Source organism: Lacerta agilis, chromosome 10 (genome assembly GCF_009819535.1).
Source record: "Lacerta agilis isolate rLacAgi1 chromosome 10, rLacAgi1.pri, whole genome shotgun sequence".
NCBI lineage: Eukaryota > Metazoa > Chordata > Lepidosauria > Squamata > Lacertidae > Lacerta > Lacerta agilis.
In genome coordinates, this window is record NC_046321.1 from 12,045,093 (window position 1) to 12,063,332 (window position 18,240).

Below are 18,240 nucleotides of genomic sequence, written 5' to 3' on the forward strand. Positions count from 1 at the left end.
CGTTACTGGCTGAGGGAGCAGGCATACAGCTTCTGGGTCATGTGGCCAGCATGACTAAGCCGCTTCTGGCAAACCAGAGCAGCGCACGGAAACACTGTTTACCTTCCCGCCAAAGCGGTACCTTTTTATCTACTTGCACTTTGATGTGCTTTCGAACTGCTAGGTGGGCAGGAGCAGGGACCAAGCAACGGGAGCTCACCCCGTTGCGGGGATTTGAACCGCCGACCTTCTGATCGGCAAACCCTAGGCTCTGCGGTTTAGACCACAGTGCCCCTATTTTCATTGGAGAAATGTTGGAGGGTATGCTAAGCCAATGGAAGCCAGATTGGCAGTGACCTCCTTAGGAGAGAGATGGGGAAATTGTGACTTCAAGATGCCCCACCAGCCACAGTCAGCATGGTCACTGGCAAGGGATGATGGAAGTCCAGCAACATTCTGGGAGGCCACAGGTTCTCTGCTTCTGCCCTAGCACAAAAGGGAATGGGGAAGTAAAACAATATGCTGCGCAATCAGCTGATTTAACTTCTGAATTCAGGGACAGGAACATGTCACCTTGCCAGGAGCATCTGGTTACGGCTGAATGGGGAGCATTAAAGTATTTCATTACCGGCAAAAATCCTCCATGGAGATTTCCCTTTCTTTCTTTTATCCCCAGAATGTCAAAAACAGGCTGGATCCTTGATGTGGGTTTTTGTGCTGGTGGGAAACATCGTCCGGGGAGTTGGTGAAACTCCCATCGCTCCTTTGGGCATTTCGTATGTGGAGGATTTCGCAAGGACAGAAAATTCTCCTTTCTACATCGGTAAACCTGAAAACACCCGTCCTCAGTATTGTGTGCTGGATTTAAAGATAAAACCAAGCTCTTGTATACACTTGGACCACATGCACGGCATACACTTAAAGCATAAAGATAGCTTCCCTCAAAAAATTCTGGGAGCTGTGGTTTGTTAGGAGACCCCTATTCCTCTCACAGAGTTTCCAGAGGAGTTGAATCAATCCCTCTTCCAAGGGATCTCTGGGCAGTGCTGTCAAGTATCCCGTATTGGCCGGGATTTCCCCATTTTTAAATGTGTTTCCCGCTGCTGTCCCGGATGAATAAAAAACCCGTATATTCCCGGGTTGTGTGAGCCCGAGCCGAGAAACGTGCGCCCGGCCATACGGTTTGCAGAGGAAGGCTGCTGAAGCTGGCTGTCGAGCGACGGGTGCTCCTCGGCCTGGGAAAGCAGGAGGGAGGCGGCGGAGGTGGAGGTGGACCCCTCCCCCTCGGGGTTTCCCCTCCGCCCAGGCCAGAGGGCCAGGAATGCCAGGGGGAGGAGAGACAAGCCGTCAGCGCTTCCCTCGGCTGCGAGCGGAACAGGAGAGTGAGCGAGAAGCCACTGGGGGAAGCGCTCCGTCAGCAGCCCGGCCAAGCTCTCTCTCTCTCTCCTCCCCGGCTGGCTGCTGCGCCAGAACCACACGCCCACTGCTCCTATCCTTCGACCACCTCTGGTGGGAAAGAGGCTTTTCGCACATGCTCAGAGGCACTCTTCAAAGGAAAAAACAACAATTGCTTATGACGTTGCAGAAGGGCTGCGCCCTGGCGTGGAAAGTGCCTGCTGTGTTTGGGTGACCCCTGGCCTGTTCTGTTGCCCGGCCTGCTGCCCCTCACTCTTGCCCACTCCCCTTCTCCTCCTGCGCTTCTGCCTCTCCCCCCAACCCCTGCCAACCCAGGGATCCCGCCTGCCTCCCTCCCTCTCTCTCCCACCCTCCTCTCCCTCATCCCGCCTCCTCCAATCGCGGCCGCACTTACTGCCAGGTGGGCTGAGCTGCCCGCCTGCACGTCCAGCTGATCCGAGGCTTGGCCATGGTAATGTCTGCCGCTTTGTTATTCCCCCTCCCCCGAAGATCTGGGGTGGAGATGGGTTCGGGGGCAGAGGGGTGTGTGTGTGTGCACGATGCAAGCTTGCAAGGGTGAGGGAGGGACGGAGGGGAGACGGAGGGGACATCCTCCATGCGCCAAATTGCCCCCACATCTTTTGGACTGAAGGGGCACTGTGCTTCGGAGCAATGAGGTGGGTGCTGGAAGGAGGCCAGGAGGAGGGTGCGCAGCCAGATAGTGAGGCACCCTAGTTTGTGCAACTAGATACACATGCATGCACCGTGCCAGAAAGGGAGGAAAAAATTGCAAAAGCATCCAGATCTCTCTACAGGTGCATGCAGAATTACATGAACCCCATATGTGCAAACACACATGTGCAGATGTTGGAATAGGTGCACACATAAAGCATGTGTAGATTTTACACAGGCTTTATCCCAGGGGATGAATTTGAAGCGAACAGTATTCCTTGCCAAGGTGTTTTGGGATCTCAAGGAGAAGCTACGTTCAGTTGAGATAGCAATCTTCCCAAGGCCACCCAGTAGTGAGCTTTATGACTGAGCAGGAATCTGAACCAGTCTCCCACAGGCACCCTGTCTACTGCACCATGCCCACGTTCTAGCTGCTCCGCCCTCTTTTGCTTTTGGCTCCGCCCACCACTGCCATGTGACTGTCATAGGTGAGGCTGCTGATTCCTTATTTTCAAATCCAAAAGTTGACAGCTATGTCTCTGGGAACTGCAGCTCTGTAAGGAGAACAGGGGTTGCCAAACAACTATCAGCATCCTACAGTTCCCAGAATTACGGTATTTGGGGGAAGCTATGGCCGCTTAAAGTGGCATAAAAGGGCTTTATGGTGTGAATTGGTTTCTTCCATGGAGTCATCCTGGCTTTGGATCAAAAGGGAGACTACAAATGCTTTAGAAAAATTACATTTTTGGGGGATGCTCACGGTGCAGTCCTCTGCATATTTATTCAGAAGGCAAATCCCACTTAGTGGAGGTTGATCATTTGGAGCAAATGAAGATATACCTCTTTACCCTGGATTTTGATGCTTGAGGTATATATTGCCATGACCCACTTTTTTTTTATCAGTGTAAGTTGTGTTTTAATGGTGTAACTTGCCCTGGGACCTTAAGGTGAACAGAGGGCAATAAATAAATGAATAAAGAATACATAAATGTTGGAGCCATGGATGGTGCTTTCCCGCAGATGGTGTATACCACAGATTCTGTGTCACTTCCGTCTCCCAATAGTCAGCCAGCATTCTGTGCCCGTTGAGCTGTTCTGGTTCCAGACAAACCTTTGGGTTTCCCCCTTAAGATTGCTTTTGCACTTCTAACCTTTGGGTTCCTCCAAGCCTTCAGTTGCCTCCATTTTGTGCTTCTTCTTTTTTTGACTATGTAATGAGTTCACTTTTAAAAAGATGATGATGGTGCATGGAGGTCTATTTTATGTTTCAGTGCTGGTGAGATCCTGCGTTGCTATTCTAAAAAACAGTCCTTGAGCGGTTGAGGGCAGGAAGCCAAACAAATGTTGGACAAGAAGCTGCGGGAAATATGACAATAACTTGTTTTTTATATTCTTCTGCCTCTCCCTCTGCTAGGCTGCCTGCAGATAGCAACTGTCTTGGGCCCTCTGTTTGGTCTACTGATAGGTTCCTATTGTGCCAAGCTGTATGTGGATGTTGGATTTGTAGACCCAGGTAATGCAATGGAAACAGTCAAAATCCATAAGGGCTACTCCTGTTACACGCTTCTCGGGGGCCGGGTGAGGAGATACCTGGACGGCATCCAGTTCGGCAGGGACAAATCTGTCAATTTCAGATTCTCGTTTTTAGGAAGTTCGATTCACCCCATTCTACACACAGTTGCAAATGTATTTTTTTTTCTTTTTAAGTTTCCTGAAAATTTGTGGACATTTTATGCAAAGATATGCATTGCTGGTGCAATTTTGCCTGGAGTATGCATTTTTTTTTAAAAAAAAGTTTTTATTTATACTTTTCAAATTTATACATTTCATTAATTTTACAATCATTTAAACATTTCCAAGTTTGATTTCCTCCCCCCCTCTTTCTGCGGTTCCTTAAATTTATTTTTTAAATATTTTCTGCATATCCAGATTCATTTAATTTGCTGATTTAATTATCTCCTTTAAATATATACTCTTATGAAACTGCAGGTTATTCCAATAATCCTGCCAATGCTTTTATCTGTTTGCAATTTACAGTGGTGCCCCGCTAGACGAAAATAATTTGTTCTACGAGTGTCTTCGTAGAGCGAATTTTTCGTCTAGCGAAGCGGCAATGCAGCGCGGAGGTTTTCGCGCTAAAAAAAAGTTTTTTTTCCATCTTGCGAGGCAGCCCCATAGTCTTTTTCGTCTTGCGGGGCAGCCTTCCGCTAGACGAATGCCGTTCGTCTAGCGAGTTTTTCGTCTAGCGAGGCATTCGTCTAGCGGGGCACCACTGTATTTGTAAATATCCAATAAACCATTTCCATTCTTTTATAAAGAGTTTGCTATCTTGCCATCTTATTCTTCCGGTAAGTTTCACCATTTCTGCATATTCCATAAGTTTTTGTATCCATTCTTCCTTTGCTGGGACTTCTGCTTCTTTTCATTTTGGGGTGAGTAGCATTCTTGCTGCTGCTGCAGTCCCTGTAAGTCCCCAAAGAAAAGCTTCTGGTTTGTTTGTTTTTTACCAAGGTTATTTTGAACATCCTTTTCAATTCATTATATGGACTATGCATTTTGGCAAGGAAAAAAATGTACATGTTTTTCGATTAGCAAATTGGAGCGCGAAATATGGGAAAGGGTGGATTTTGAAGGCGATCTGTATTTTGGTTTGCACATTGGTTTGGGAAGTGTGCATTTCCCCATCATCCCTACATCCTTCCCCATTCTGCTTTGCTCCAAGCACTAGCCAGCAGAACCCCGTTTCTTGAATCTGGTTTCCAGATGTCCCAGGTCAAGGGGTTCAGCTGTATGGATTTCATGCATGCATTTCAATTTTCAAAATATATGCGATTGTTCTAACCATATGCAATGGTTCTTAATTTTTTCATATATGAAACGGCTTAACTGGTTTTATCGATGCAACAGTATTATTTCTGCTCTTATTATATTGCGAAACCGCTCTGAGATGCTTCATCCAGACCTGTGTGTCCTGGTGCTCTGGTCCAGGACAGCTACTACCGTAACTTCTGCTGTTTGAAATTTGTAGCATCTGCTCAAGTTTACCACTTATGCCTTTAAAAAAAATATCATAGAATTGTAGAGTTGGGAGTAACCTCAAGGGCCATCTAGTCAAACCCCCTGCAATGCAGGAATCTCAGCTAAAGCATCCATGACAGCTAGCTATTAATGCCATTCCTAACAAGTGTTTATAAATGAAACAAAATAGAAAATTATTTCCAGTAGCACCTTAGAGACCAACTGAGTTTGTTCTTGGTATGAGCTTTCGTGTGCATGCACACTTCTTCAGACACACTGAAACAGAAGTCACCAGATCCTTAAATATAGTGAGGGAGTGGGGAGGGGTATTGCTCAGAAGGGTGGTGGGAATGGGTGATCAGCTGATAGGTGTGGAAAACCTGTTGATGACTCTTAACGGCTGCAATTAGTCTTGCAGGGAAAGGCAAGGGGTGAGATGGCTAAAGATAGCTTTGTTATGTATAATGAGATAAGAATTCAGCCACTTCTCTTTGCAACTAATCACCAAACTTAAAACCATGGAGAAACCTGGTCTGAACAAAGACATTGGATTCTTATCTCATTATACATAACAAAGCTATCTCCCTCACTATATTTAAGGATCTGCTGACTTCTGTTTCAGTGTATCTGAAGAAGTGTGCTCTCTATCCCTCTCCCTCTCCCTTTCTCTCTCTCTCTCTCTCACACACACACATACACACACAAGCTCCTCTCCAAATTTTAGTTGAAGTGATCCCCCCCCCATCTCAAACACAGAAAGTAATAGTTACAGGTGGGTAGCCATGTTGGTCTGCCACAGTCAAAACAAAATAAAAAATTCTTTCCAGTAACACCTTAGAGACCAACTAAGTTTGTTTGTAAGACTAATTGCAGCCGTTAAGACTCGCCAACAGGTTTTCCACACCTATCAGCTGATCACCCATTCCCACCACCCTTCTGAGTCATACCCCTCCCCACCCTCTCACTATATACAAGGGTCTGGTGACTTCTGTTTCAGTGTATCTGAATAAGTGTGCATGCACACGAAAACTCATACCAAGAACAAACTCAGTTGGTCTCTAAGGTGCTACTGGAAATAATTTTCTATTTTGTTTCGACTATGGCAGACCAACACGGCTACCCACCTGTAAGTGTTTATTTGTTTCCAGAAATGCAGTGTTCACATTCGAAAGTAACCCTGCTCATTGCAGTCAAACGACACTAATACAGTCCTCTCCATTATTCTCTCTCTCCAGAGGATGTGACGTTGAGCCTCCTTGATGCTCGCTGGGTCGGAGCCTGGTGGCTGGGGGTCTTGATCTGTGCCGCCGTGAACTTCATCGTCGCAATCCCTTTCTGCTTCCTGCCCAAGTCTCTTCCGAAGGAAGGAGAGGAAAACAGTGCTGAGTTAAACACAAAGGGCAACAAAACTTTGCTACCAGCAGAAAATGCAGCTCAAGCCAGCACAAAAATTCAAGAAATTGCTAAAGGTGAACGGATTAAAAACAAACAAACAAACAAAAAACCCTCCCCCTGCCAATGTTTTGTAATACAGTGGTACCTCAGGTTACATACTCTTCAGGTTAAGAACTCAGGTAACCCAGAAATAACGCTTCAGGTTAAGAACTTTGCTTCAGGATAAGAACAGAAATTGTGCTCTGGTGGCGCAGTTGCAGTGGGAGGCCCCATTAGCTAAAGTGGTGCTTCAGGTTAAGAACAGTTTCAGGTTAAGAACGGACCTCCAGAATGAATTAAGTTCTTAATCCGAGGTACCACTGTACAGTCGTACCTCCACTTACGCATCCCTCTGGATACGTAAACATCGGGATGCGAATGTGGCAAACCTGGATGTATTTTTCCGGGTTTTGCCGCGTTCACATGCGCAGAAGTGCTAAACTGCGCTGTGCGCATGCACAGAAGCAGTCCTCCGGTTGTGAATTCCTCAGGATACGGCCGGACCTCTGGAACAGATCCCGTTCGTGACCGGAGGTACCACTGTATAGTTTTATTATATATCTTTTTTTTAAAAAAAATGTTATTAAAAACACACCATAATTAAAATGCACAATAAAACAACCCCATTATGACATTAATATATAAATGTCCATAATTAAGATAGCCCATAGAACAATTCCGCCAGCATCTTTTGTAAACAGCTTTGACAGAGGTGGCATATGGGTACGTGCATATACAAACCTAAAATGTATTTCAAACAGCCCAGTCCTCCATTGTGGGTAAAATAATTGTCACAGGGCCTTCTCTCTTTGCCCTTGCCAAGGTTGTTGTGGACAATGGCTGACGGGAGAAGGGGTCCCTGCTTATGGAATTCTCTCCCCAGGGAAGCACAGCTGGCCCCATCACTGTCCGTCTTTAGACACCGGAAGAAAATATTCAAATGTCCCCTGTTATTCCTTAATTTGTAAATTTCTTTGAGACGCTTCAGTTTAAAAAGCAGTGATTACTATTGCTGCTGCTGCTACTACTGGTGTAGTGGTTAAGAGTGGTAGACTCGTAATCTGGGGAACCGGGTTCGTGTCTCCGCTCCACCACATGCAGCTGCTGGGTGACCTTGGGCTAGCCACACTTCTCTGAAGTCTCTCAGCCCCACTCACCTCACAGAGTGTTTGTTGTGGGGGAGGAAGGGAAAGGAGAATGTGAGTCGCTTTGAGACTCCTTCGGGTAGTGAAAAGCAGGATATCAAATCCAAATTCTTCTTCTTCTTCTTCTTCTTCTTCTTCTTCTTCTTCTTCTTCTTCTTCTTCTTCTTCTTCTTCTTCTTCTTCACCACCACCACCTGAGGTTAACTGTTCTGGTTCTTTGATTTCCAGATTTCATCCCCTACCTGAAAAGTCTGGCTCACAATCCAGTTTACATGCTTTTCCTTTTGATCACTGTGATCCAGTTCAGCGCTTGGATTGGGATGATTACCTTTATGCCAAAATATATGGAACAGCAGTATGGGATATCTGCAGCAGATGCCATCTTTTTCATAGGTAAAAGTGTGTGTGTGTGTGTGTGTGTGTGTGTGTGTGTGAATGAAGGGCTGATTATGAACTTTATTTATTTAATATTCCACTTGTACTATCCCTGATGAGTCCTACAACCATGAGCACCCATGAATAGGAGGGGGCACACCTTGAAGGTAGGTTTGTTGTCCTTAAAACACTTGTGGTTCTGTAAGGGCCACAGAACAGGGCCATACCTCAACCTGCTGTTTTGTGTTTTCTCTCTAGGTGTTTACAATTTACCGATTATATGTGCTGGTTATTTCTTTGGTGGCCTCATGATGAAGAAATTCAAGATAAACACCTATAAAGCTGCCCACATTGGTTTTTGGAGTTCTATAGTGGAGTATCTCATCTACTTCTCTGCTTTTTTCATGGTCTGCAAGAATGCTAAGGTTGCTGGCTTAACCATGTCCTACGAAGGGTATGTTCTTGCTCTTACCTAAGCCTGATTTCACCCTATTGGGTGGTGCTGATTAGATTGCACGAAGACAGGATTTTTGGTAGAACCTTGCATTCGTCCCTGTTGAAATCAATTTTGTTAATTTGGGCCCAGAACCCCAATCTGTTAAGATCATCTTGAATCCTGATTCTGTCTTCTGTGACATTAGCTACCTCTCCCAGTTTGGTGTCATTTGCAAATTTGATGGGCATCCTCTCAATTCCTTCATCCAAGTCATTAATAAAGAGTTTGAGCGACAATGGGGCAAGGACAGAACTCTGTGGTATGCCACTTGTCTAATTATATATATATATATATATATATATATATATATATATATATATATACCCTGGGTTGTTCCCAACAGAATATTAAAAACATGATAAAACATCAAACATTAATGAAAGCAGTAGAAGTATGAGATGATCAGATCCCCCCGACCTCAGAACATGGGAAGATATCTCCCAAAAAATTATAATTTGGCATAATATTTGGACTGTTTGATTATGAATAATATGTATAATTTGGAATATTTAATATGGTTTGATTGGAAAATTAAATAAATAGTATTTTTAAAAAAAACAAAACAAAAACCCAAACATTAAAAACTTCCCTAAACAGGGCTGTCTTCATATGTCTTCTAAAAGTCAGATAGCTGTTTATTTCCTTGACATCTGATGGGAGGGCATTCCACAGGGCGGGCGCCACCACCGAGAAGGCCCTCTGCCTGGTTCCCTGTAACCTCACTTCTCACAGGGAGGGAACTGCCAGAAGGCCCTCGGAGCTGGACCTCAGTGTCCAGATTGAATGATGTGGGTGGAGATGCTCCTTCAGGTATACTGGGCCGAGCCCGTTACCTCATTCAATCCACATTTCGCCAGCTTCCTCGCAAGAATATCATGGGGGACTTGGTCAAAAGCCTTGCTGAAATCAAGATACACTATGTCCACAGCATCCCTCTGATCCACCAAGCTTATAACTTCGTCAAAAAAAGAAATGATTCAGATTCAGCCCTACTTGGAGATGACAGGGATTAAAAACATAAGAAAGTAAGAAGAGCCTGTTAGATCAGCATCTAGGCCAGCATCCTGTTCTCACAGTGGCCAACCAGATGCCTATGGGAAACTCATAAACAGGATTCGAGCACAAGAGCACTCTCCCCTCTGGTGGCTTCGAGCAACTGGTATCTAGAAACGTTGCTGTCTCTGACTGTGGAGGCAGTGAGAATAGCCATCATTGCCAATAGCCACCAATAGCCTTCTTCCTCCATGAATTTATCTAATCCTTTTTTAAAGCCATCTAGGTTGGTGGGGGGACCCAGGTGGCGCTGTGGGTTAAACCACAGAGTCTAGGGCTTGCTGATCAGAAGGTCGGCGGTTCGAATCCCTGCCACGGGGTGAGCTCCCGTTGGTCAGTCCCAGCTCCTGCCCATCTAGCAGTTCGAAAGCACATCAAAGTGCAAGTAGATAAATAGGGACCGCTCCAGCGGGAAGGTAAACGCCGTTTCCGTGCGGTGCTCTGTTTCGCCAGAAGCGGCTTTGTCATGCTGGCCACATGACCCGGAAGCTGTCTGTGGACAAACGCCGGCTCCCTTGGCCTATAGAGCGAGATGAGCGCCGCAACCCCAGAGTCGGACACGACTGGACCTGATGGTCAGGGGTCCCTTTACCTTTACCTTTAGGTTGGTGGGAGAGTTTAACTATGTGCTATGTGTGAGAGAATACTTTCTTTTACCTGTCCTGAAACTTCCAACATTCGACCTCATTGGATGTCACCGAGTTCTAGGGTTACAAGAGAGGGAGAAAAGAACTTTCTCTACTCACTTTCTCCAACGCTATGCATAATTGTATCTGCATAAACTTCGCCCAAAGAATCCTGGCAACTGTAGTCAGTGAAAAAGTGCTGGGACCTGTAACTCCTTGGAGGTAAACTACTGTTCCCAGGATTCTTTGGGGTGGGGGGAACCACATGCTTTAAATGAAGAAGAAGAAGAAGAAGAGTTTTGATTTTCACTACCCAAAGGAGTCGCAAAGCGGCTAACATTCTCCTTTCCCTTCCTCCCCCACAACAAACACTCTGTGAGGTGAGTGGGGCTGAGAGACTTCAAAGAAGTGTGACTAGCCCAAGGTCACCCAGCAGCTGCATGTGGAGGAGCGGGGACACAAACCCGGTTCACCAGATTATGAGTTTACCGCTCTTAACCACTACACCACACTGGCTGTGTGTAAGCAACTTCAGACAATCTGCAAATAAACTCCTTTTGTATGAACAGTGTGTAAGCAACTTCAGACAATCTGCAAATAAACTCCTTTTGTGCTGGGTGGCCGCCAAGCTCTCCCTCTCGAAGAGGGGGCTCTGGGTTGGTTTTTTCATTATTTGTCATTGTTCACAGGCTCTTTGCACACCTTTCTGGATATTTTTCAGCCTCGAACAAGTCTCCTACATGGAAACAAACTTGTACGCTGACTGCAACCGCCATTGCGGCTGCTCCACCAAGGTGTGGGACCCTGTGTGTGGAGAAAACGGCATAGCGTACATTTCAGCATGTCTCGCAGGATGTGACATCTCAAACGGAACTGGGAAAAATACGGTAAGGAAGATGTTCCAGACAGCACAAAATTTTTCCCCATCTCTCTCCCCCTCTCCCTCTCTCTTTCTGTTTTTTTTTAAATATTATTTTATTAATTTTCCAAAAACAACAAAAAATAAAAACAACAATACATATTCAAACATGTTGTTGTTTAGTTGTTTAGTCGTGTCCAACTCTTCATGACCCCATGGACGAGAGCATGCCAGGCACTCCTGTCTTCCACTGCCTCCCACAGTTTGGTCAAACTCATGTTGGTAGCTTCGAGAACACTGTCCAACCATCTCGTCCTCTGTCGTCCCCTTCTCCTTCTGCCCTCAATCTTTCCCAACATCAGGGTCCTTCTCATGAGGTGGCCAAAGTATTGGAACCTCAGCTTCAGGATCCGTCCTTCCAGTGAGCATTCAGGGCTGATTTCCTTCAGAATGGATAGGTTTGATCTTTTTGCAGTCCATGGGACTCTCAAGAGTCTCATCCAGCACCATAATCCAAAATCATCAGTTCTTCGGCAGTCAGCCTTCTTTATGGTCCAGCTCTCACTTCCACACATCACTACTGGGAAAACCATAGCTTTAACTATACAGACCTTTGTCGGCAAGGTTGATGTCTCTGCTTTTTAAGATGCTGTCTAGGTTTGTCATTGCTTTTCTCCCAAGAAGCAGGCGCCTTCTAATTTCGTGACTGCTGTCACCATCTGCAGTGATCAGGAAACCCAAGAAAGTAAATCTCTCACTGACTGCCTCCATTTCTTCCCCTTCCATTTGCCAGGAGGTGATGGGACCAGTGGCCATGATCTTCGTTTTTTTGATGTTGAGCTCCAGACCATATTTTGCGCTCTCCTCTTTCACCCTCATTAAGAGGTTCTTTAATTCCTCCTCACTTTCTGCCATCAAAGTTGTGTCATCTGCATATCTGAGGTTGTTGATATTTCTTCCGGCAATCTTAATTCTGGCTTGGGATTCATCCAGTCCAGCCTTTCGCATGATATTCAAACATAAAAAATAAAAAGAGTTGGCTTCCCCCTATTCCCTTCCCCGGTTCCATTGTTTATCATCATACCACATGTCCATTTTAAATTATAAAATCATTAATATTACTCACTGTCCAGTCATAATGTCTTTACAAGAATTTTAAAAATCTTTCTAATGTATTGACCTGTGTACATTGCTTCTGTATATATGCAATAAAGTCCTTCCAATCTTCTTTAAATTCATTGTCATCTCTTCCTCTTAATTTCAAAGTCAATTTTCCCATTTCAGCACATTCCATTAATTTCACTTGCCAAGCTTCTTTAGCTGGGACAACTTCTTCTTTCCAATGTTGTACTTAAATAAGTCTTTCTCCCTCTCTCTTTCTGATACCACCTTCTCTTCATCTCCATCCACACCCCCTTTCCCTCCAATGGGCTGCTTGGGGAGGGAAGACCACTTACAAAGGTCTCTTCCTTAACTTATTCCGTCTTATGTTTTGGCAGGTATTTAGAAACTGCTCCTGCGTTTCAGCCTTCGGAAATGACTCGGCGGTCCTGGGCCAGTGCGTCAGAGAGAACTGTGGCACAATGCTACACTACTTCTTGATTTTATCCTTAGTCTGTTGTTTAATTTACTCCTTCGGAGCCATGCCGGGTTACATGGTCCTCATAAGGTATTGACTGAAGGGAGGTGGGAATAACAGGATATATAGGTCTTGGGAGACAGGGGAGCCCCGTTTGCAATGCTGTTGACTCAGAACGGCGCATTTGTCTCCTCCTCGGAGTGCCGAAGTTTATATTTCATAGCAGATTTGGTCGGCTTAGTAAAACGATCTTTCTGCCCGCCTTCGGTTGTGGCGAATAATGCTCCGTGGAAAAGATAAGGATTTTCTGTGTGACAATGAGGAGCGAAAGTTGAAGTCCCTCTTCTGTGGGAAAACAGCCGCACAGATGCCCTGAAGTGTGGTCACGTTATTAATACACGTGCCCTTTGCAGCGTGGGATCACACCCTGCAGAAACAGCTTCCAAGCTCTCCCCACATGAGCCGTCCTAAACTTTCCGTTCATCCTCTGAGGCCTTTCTTTGTGTGCCTCCTCCCTGAGAGGTCTGGAGGGTGGCAACACAAGAACAGGCATTTCCTGTAGTGGCTCCCCATTTGTGGGGTGCTCTCCCCGGGGAGGTTCTCCTGGCCCCTTCATTGTATATTTTTAAGAGCCAGACGAAAACGTTCCTCAGGCCTTTGGCTGATTTATATCCTACAGCCTTTTAAATGTGTCTGTGAGATGGGGAGGTTATTGTTTTGCTGTTTTGTTTTACTTATTCTCATGATTTCCCCCGTATTTTATTCTGTGAACCACCCTGTGATCATATGGCGAAGGACATATATAAATCTAATAAACTAAAAATTAAAATAAAAGCAGTTGGGCAGGGGTAGGAAATTAGATTCAGTTGGGGGGGGAGGCTGCATCCAGATGTTGCCAACCCTCCCTGAGGCCACTTTGACATTCAGTTCTCATATGAATGTAATTTCATATGATGTCATAGGACTGCAGTGTCAGTTTGCAGCCGGAAAGGGAGAATCTTCCGGCTGCAAAATGTGCCTCTTGCCCACTTACGATTAATGGAGTTAATTGCTTTAACACTGCGGTTCAACAGCAATGTGATGCAAAGCGCCTTTTCTCATTTATTGGCTTCCTGGAAAATTCTCTTCTTCTCCAGGTCCCTAAAACCCGAGGAGAAGTCATTTGGCGTGGGTCTCCACTTACTGGCAGTAAGAGTTTTTGGTAAGGTGCTGGTTACTTTAAATTGCACTCTAAAAAGAGAGCAGGCACACCCAAAACATACATTTACAGCGTTATTACACCACTTTAAACAACCATAGCTTCCCCCAAAGAATTCTGGGAGCTGTAGTTTCTTAAGGGTACTGAGAGTTGTTAGGTGACCCCTGTTCTCCACACAGAACCACAATTCCCAGTGTTTGAACAGTCAATTCCTCTTCCCAGGGAACTCTGTGAATTGTACCTCTGAGAGGCAAATATGGGCCTCCTAACAATTTTCAAGGGACGCGGGTGGCGCTGTGGTCTAAACCACTGAGCCTAGGGTTTGCTGATCAGAAGGTCGGCGGTTCGAATCCCCGCAACGGGGTGAGCTCCCGTTGCTTGGTCCCAGCTCCTGCCAACCTAGCAGTTCGAAAGCACATCAAGTGCAAGTAGATAAATAGGTACTGCTTTGGTGGGAAGGTAAACGGCGTTTCCGTGCGCTGTTCTGGTTCGCCAGAAGCGGCTTAGTCATGCTGGCCACATGACCCGGAAGCTGTATGCTGGCTCCCTCGGCCAGTAACGTGAGATGAGCTCCGCAACCCCAGAGTTGAACACGACTGGACCTTACAGTCAGGGGTACCTTTATCTTTATCTTTAACAATTTTCAGCAGCCTTAACAAACTACAGCTCCCAGGATAGATGGATTTTAGGATATGGTAAGCCAACAAATTACACAGAGGTTACATTCCAGGGACCAAGCCTAATGCCAAAATTGCGCTGGGTGCAATAGCAGGTGGAATGGCCGAAGTATTTTTTTCCTGGATGCCCATCCCCTTTCTGCCCCTTTTGAACCCCACCCACTAAGCTCATAAAACTGAAAGCAGACAAGTTAAATGTGCTTGAATTGCGATCTTACTGTATATGGTTCTATTTACACATATATACAATCTAAGCATAGATGGAGGGGTTCAAAGCATAAACATTCCAATGGATCTTGCCATAGCTTTATGGCCAGCACAGAGAAAGACGTGTCTCTGTGTCTCCAGCTTCTAGCACCAGCTCCCAAAATTCACACACACATGCGGCCCTTCTTGGTCTGTTGTTCTCCATACTAGCATGACATGGCACCCAGCCGTGCGAAGTGGGAGCAGCACCACTCCTTTGTTTCCATGGCAACACGGCAACCTCTTTGGACATGTAAATGGCAGCACTCAGCTAGCCAACTCGGGCCATTGTTTTTCAAAGAAACCTGTCTGACCAGTTCAATGGCCTCTTCTGCTAGATTGTAAACCTCCTTGGTGCAGAATCACAGGCCTGGGCGTGATGACACACACACCCCAAACCCACCCCCCATCGTAACAGTGTACTGTTTACAAAAGCCCCCCCCCAATGACCCTTCTTGTCTTCATGTCATATTCCATGTAGCTGGAATCCCATCACCTATTTATTTTGGAGCGATGATTGACACTACCTGTTTGAAATGGGGAACCAAGAGCTGCGGTGGTGAAGGAGCGTGCCGGATGTACGATTCTGACACATACAGGTATCTCTGGTGGATCACGGTCTCTCTTGCTTTGTGCTATCTCTAGAATATTGTAGAGCAGCTGGGAGGGCAGCCTACACAGTAGCCTCTCGGTGTTGCTGCAGTTACATCTCCCATCACCCTGACCTGTGGCCGTGCTGGCTGGAACTTCCTCCAACAACATCTGGAGGGACACAGCTGCAAATGGATGCAGCTGATGCCTCTGGGTTCAGTCAAGTTTACTCTGCAGCATCACATACCAGGCTGAGTGAATGAATGGATGGATGGGTGGAAGGATGGATGGATGGATGGATGGATGGATGGATGGAGGGGTGGGGAGCCTGTGGCCCTACCCAGATTTTGATGAACTGCAACACCCAAATCCCTGACCATTCTAGGTCTGATGGGAGCTGTAGGCACACTGCATTGACTAGGTCTGCTCCAGAGCCTTGGAAGATACCTAATCATTCTTTGGTATGGTGCCTTTTGGGAATATAAAGGAATCTTGAGTTCAGAACAAGCAGGGAGAAGAGAGGTCTTTGACCCTTTTCCTGCCCACTCCCTTTCTGCCACATAATACCACCAAAACGGCCTTGCCCACTTCACTTTTCAGGCTTCCAAAAGTGAGAATGGCAATGATTTGGAATATGAGCCCCAGAGGGTTTCTTCCAATATGTTTCCCCCTCATTCTGTGTGCCACATAGTGGATTTTCCCCTTTAGCTCTAGACTGGAGGGGTGTTTCAGATTAACCTCTTTTTGTATTAAAAGCATGTCTGAAGAGTGTGCAGGCAGCAGGGGATAAGCCCTGCTTCCTGTCACCTTCCCTATCAACACCACTGTCCTCTCACAACCATATCTGGCAACTGTGAGAAGGGATACTATGTGTATTCTGATGTACACACACAGTGCTCTTCCATGGTGGGACAAATGATTTTCTTATGATGATTGCTAAATGCATGGCTGTGGGTGGGCGTGGTCAATGGGAACCACAGAAACGGAGGTGTGGCTAGTACACACAATCGTGCAGCACCCTCATATATGCTTTGGGTGGGGGAAGGGGGTTTGTCTGGAATTCCCCAGTGCGAGTGCTTCCGCAAGAGAGTTGTAACAAATCAACAAGTTCTCTGGTGGCACCAGTGGAACGGAATGTTCTCCCCTTCTGAAACAAGAGAGACTCCATCAGCATTGGCATTCCACCGGCTCATGAAGATGCATCTGTTTAGACAAGCATTCCCCCGATCTCCTGACTTGAATCTCCTGTTGCTGCTTTAAGTGCTTCAGTTGTTGAGCTGCTGCATGCTGGGAAGAGTGAGACAGCAGGGAGAGGGGTGTGGTGAATACGCCCCAACAAAAGCTCCTGATTGGCTCAAAAGGTGTGTTTGCACTGCACCAACCTCACTGCCCCCTTGCCCTTCTTCGTTCTGCGCCCAGTAAGCAGCAGCAAATCACCTGCCAGGTGGTCAGTTGAGCATCCCCACCCCTGCTTCTGGCTGTTTTAATGGGCTTCTCCTTTCATTTTTGGCCAATTTTAACTGTGGACGTTTTGATGAAATGCTTTTATTGTGAGTTTTAATTAGGTGCAGTTTCTTGTCATTGGCTTTGCACTTGGAAACGGCTTTGAAGCTGTCACAGCCACTAAGTGGTGTATGTATCTTTCTCTTTGGCGATCACTCGTAGCCGAGTAAGATTGTCTTCCATAAACACGGCTTTAACAATGAGTCCGTAAGTGACTGTGGAAGCCAATTCTGGACCCACACGTCCTCCCACAGTGGGGACATTGTTTCCCGGGCGGGAGTTGATCACGGTGTGGATTTGCCAAGCGTGCCTTCCTTTTAGCATGTTTCTCCCTTGCGTCCTGAGTTCGAGTGTCTTCAAAGTCCATGACACCTTTGGGAAAGGTGTATGTATAACAAATACATAACACACTGTTTCGCACAAATACTGGCACACGCATAGAAGCGTGTATCTGTGTTCAGCGTAACATGCAAGCAAGCCTTAGGTTACCAAGAAGGCCAATGAAAATAGGATCCATCAGTGCATGGAGGCTACTTGATTCTCCACGGGAGAACCTTTGGAGCATGGGAAATACTGGATACGGTGCTCTATGGCTGCTTTTTACTGATGCTGTCCAAATTGCATTCCAGGGAGCTGTACCTGGGTGTGCCCTCAGCCCTCCGCGCCGTGTCCTACATCCCGTGTGTGCTTGTGCTCCTCATTTTAAGGAAACAGAACAAGACCTTGGTGCAGGAGAACAAAGAATTGGAAGCCAGAGAAGAGGAAAACGGGCCAGTAGAACAGAAGGATGTGCCTGCAGACCAGAACAGCACACATTTACACCAAGAGACAATGGACTTGTAAAAAGCAGACTTTAAATAGGACTGGTGGCTTTAAGCTTGTACGTCAAATGATGTCGGTTGTAGGTCATTATCACTTTTCCAAGTCACCTCTAGAGATCTTTCCAGAATACATATATTACATATGCCAGAGTATTGGGTGACTAGTGTGGCTCATTCTTCATGACTAAAGTTGTAAGTACTGTGTGCTCTTTACTTTCATAGCCGAGCCTTTGGTTTTTTTTTGGGTGTGCGTGTGTTTCTGTAATAATTGTTTCCACATGCCATTTCAAGATTTCTACAAAATAACGGCAAGGAGAGAAGGGGCCATGGCAGCTTTTGCTCGCTCCAATTTTTCACTTAGGCTGGATCTAGACCCATCTGAAAAATGTTTGAGGAAAACGCGTTGTAAACCTCCTAATGGGAAATCGCGATGGCGAAAGACGGAACTCTACAGCGCCACCTGGTGTCTCAGTGATATAACACGTTTAAAGCGCTTTTTCTTGACTAATGTAGCTGAGTCCGTAATACATTTGTTGCTCTGCCTGCACTGTACATTTTAAGCAGTATGATACC

At 46.0% G+C, this 18,240-nt stretch overlaps 1 protein-coding gene across 3 annotated transcripts in view; it reads left to right on the forward strand.

Annotated features, from left to right (window-relative positions):
* SLCO1A2 (solute carrier organic anion transporter family member 1A2) overlaps nt 1–17,888 on the forward strand; it is a 37,354-nt gene extending 19,466 nt beyond the window's left edge. For all 3 annotated transcript variants that reach the window (XM_033162665.1, XM_033162666.1, XM_033162664.1), the window contains exons 6-15: nt 656–802; nt 3,461–3,559; nt 6,300–6,533; nt 7,872–8,036; nt 8,277–8,472; nt 10,915–11,080; nt 12,552–12,721; nt 13,768–13,832; nt 15,234–15,351; nt 17,476–17,888. In XM_033162665.1, coding sequence (XP_033018556.1) covers nt 656–802; nt 3,461–3,559; nt 6,300–6,533; nt 7,872–8,036; nt 8,277–8,472; nt 10,915–11,080; nt 12,552–12,721; nt 13,768–13,832; nt 15,234–15,351; nt 17,476–17,689 — 1,574 coding nt within the window. In that variant the 3' untranslated portion in view covers nt 17,690–17,888. The remainder of the gene's footprint in view (nt 1–655; nt 803–3,460; nt 3,560–6,299; nt 6,534–7,871; nt 8,037–8,276; nt 8,473–10,914; nt 11,081–12,551; nt 12,722–13,767; nt 13,833–15,233; nt 15,352–17,475) is intronic.
* Nucleotides 17,889–18,240: the final 352 nt, after the last annotated feature.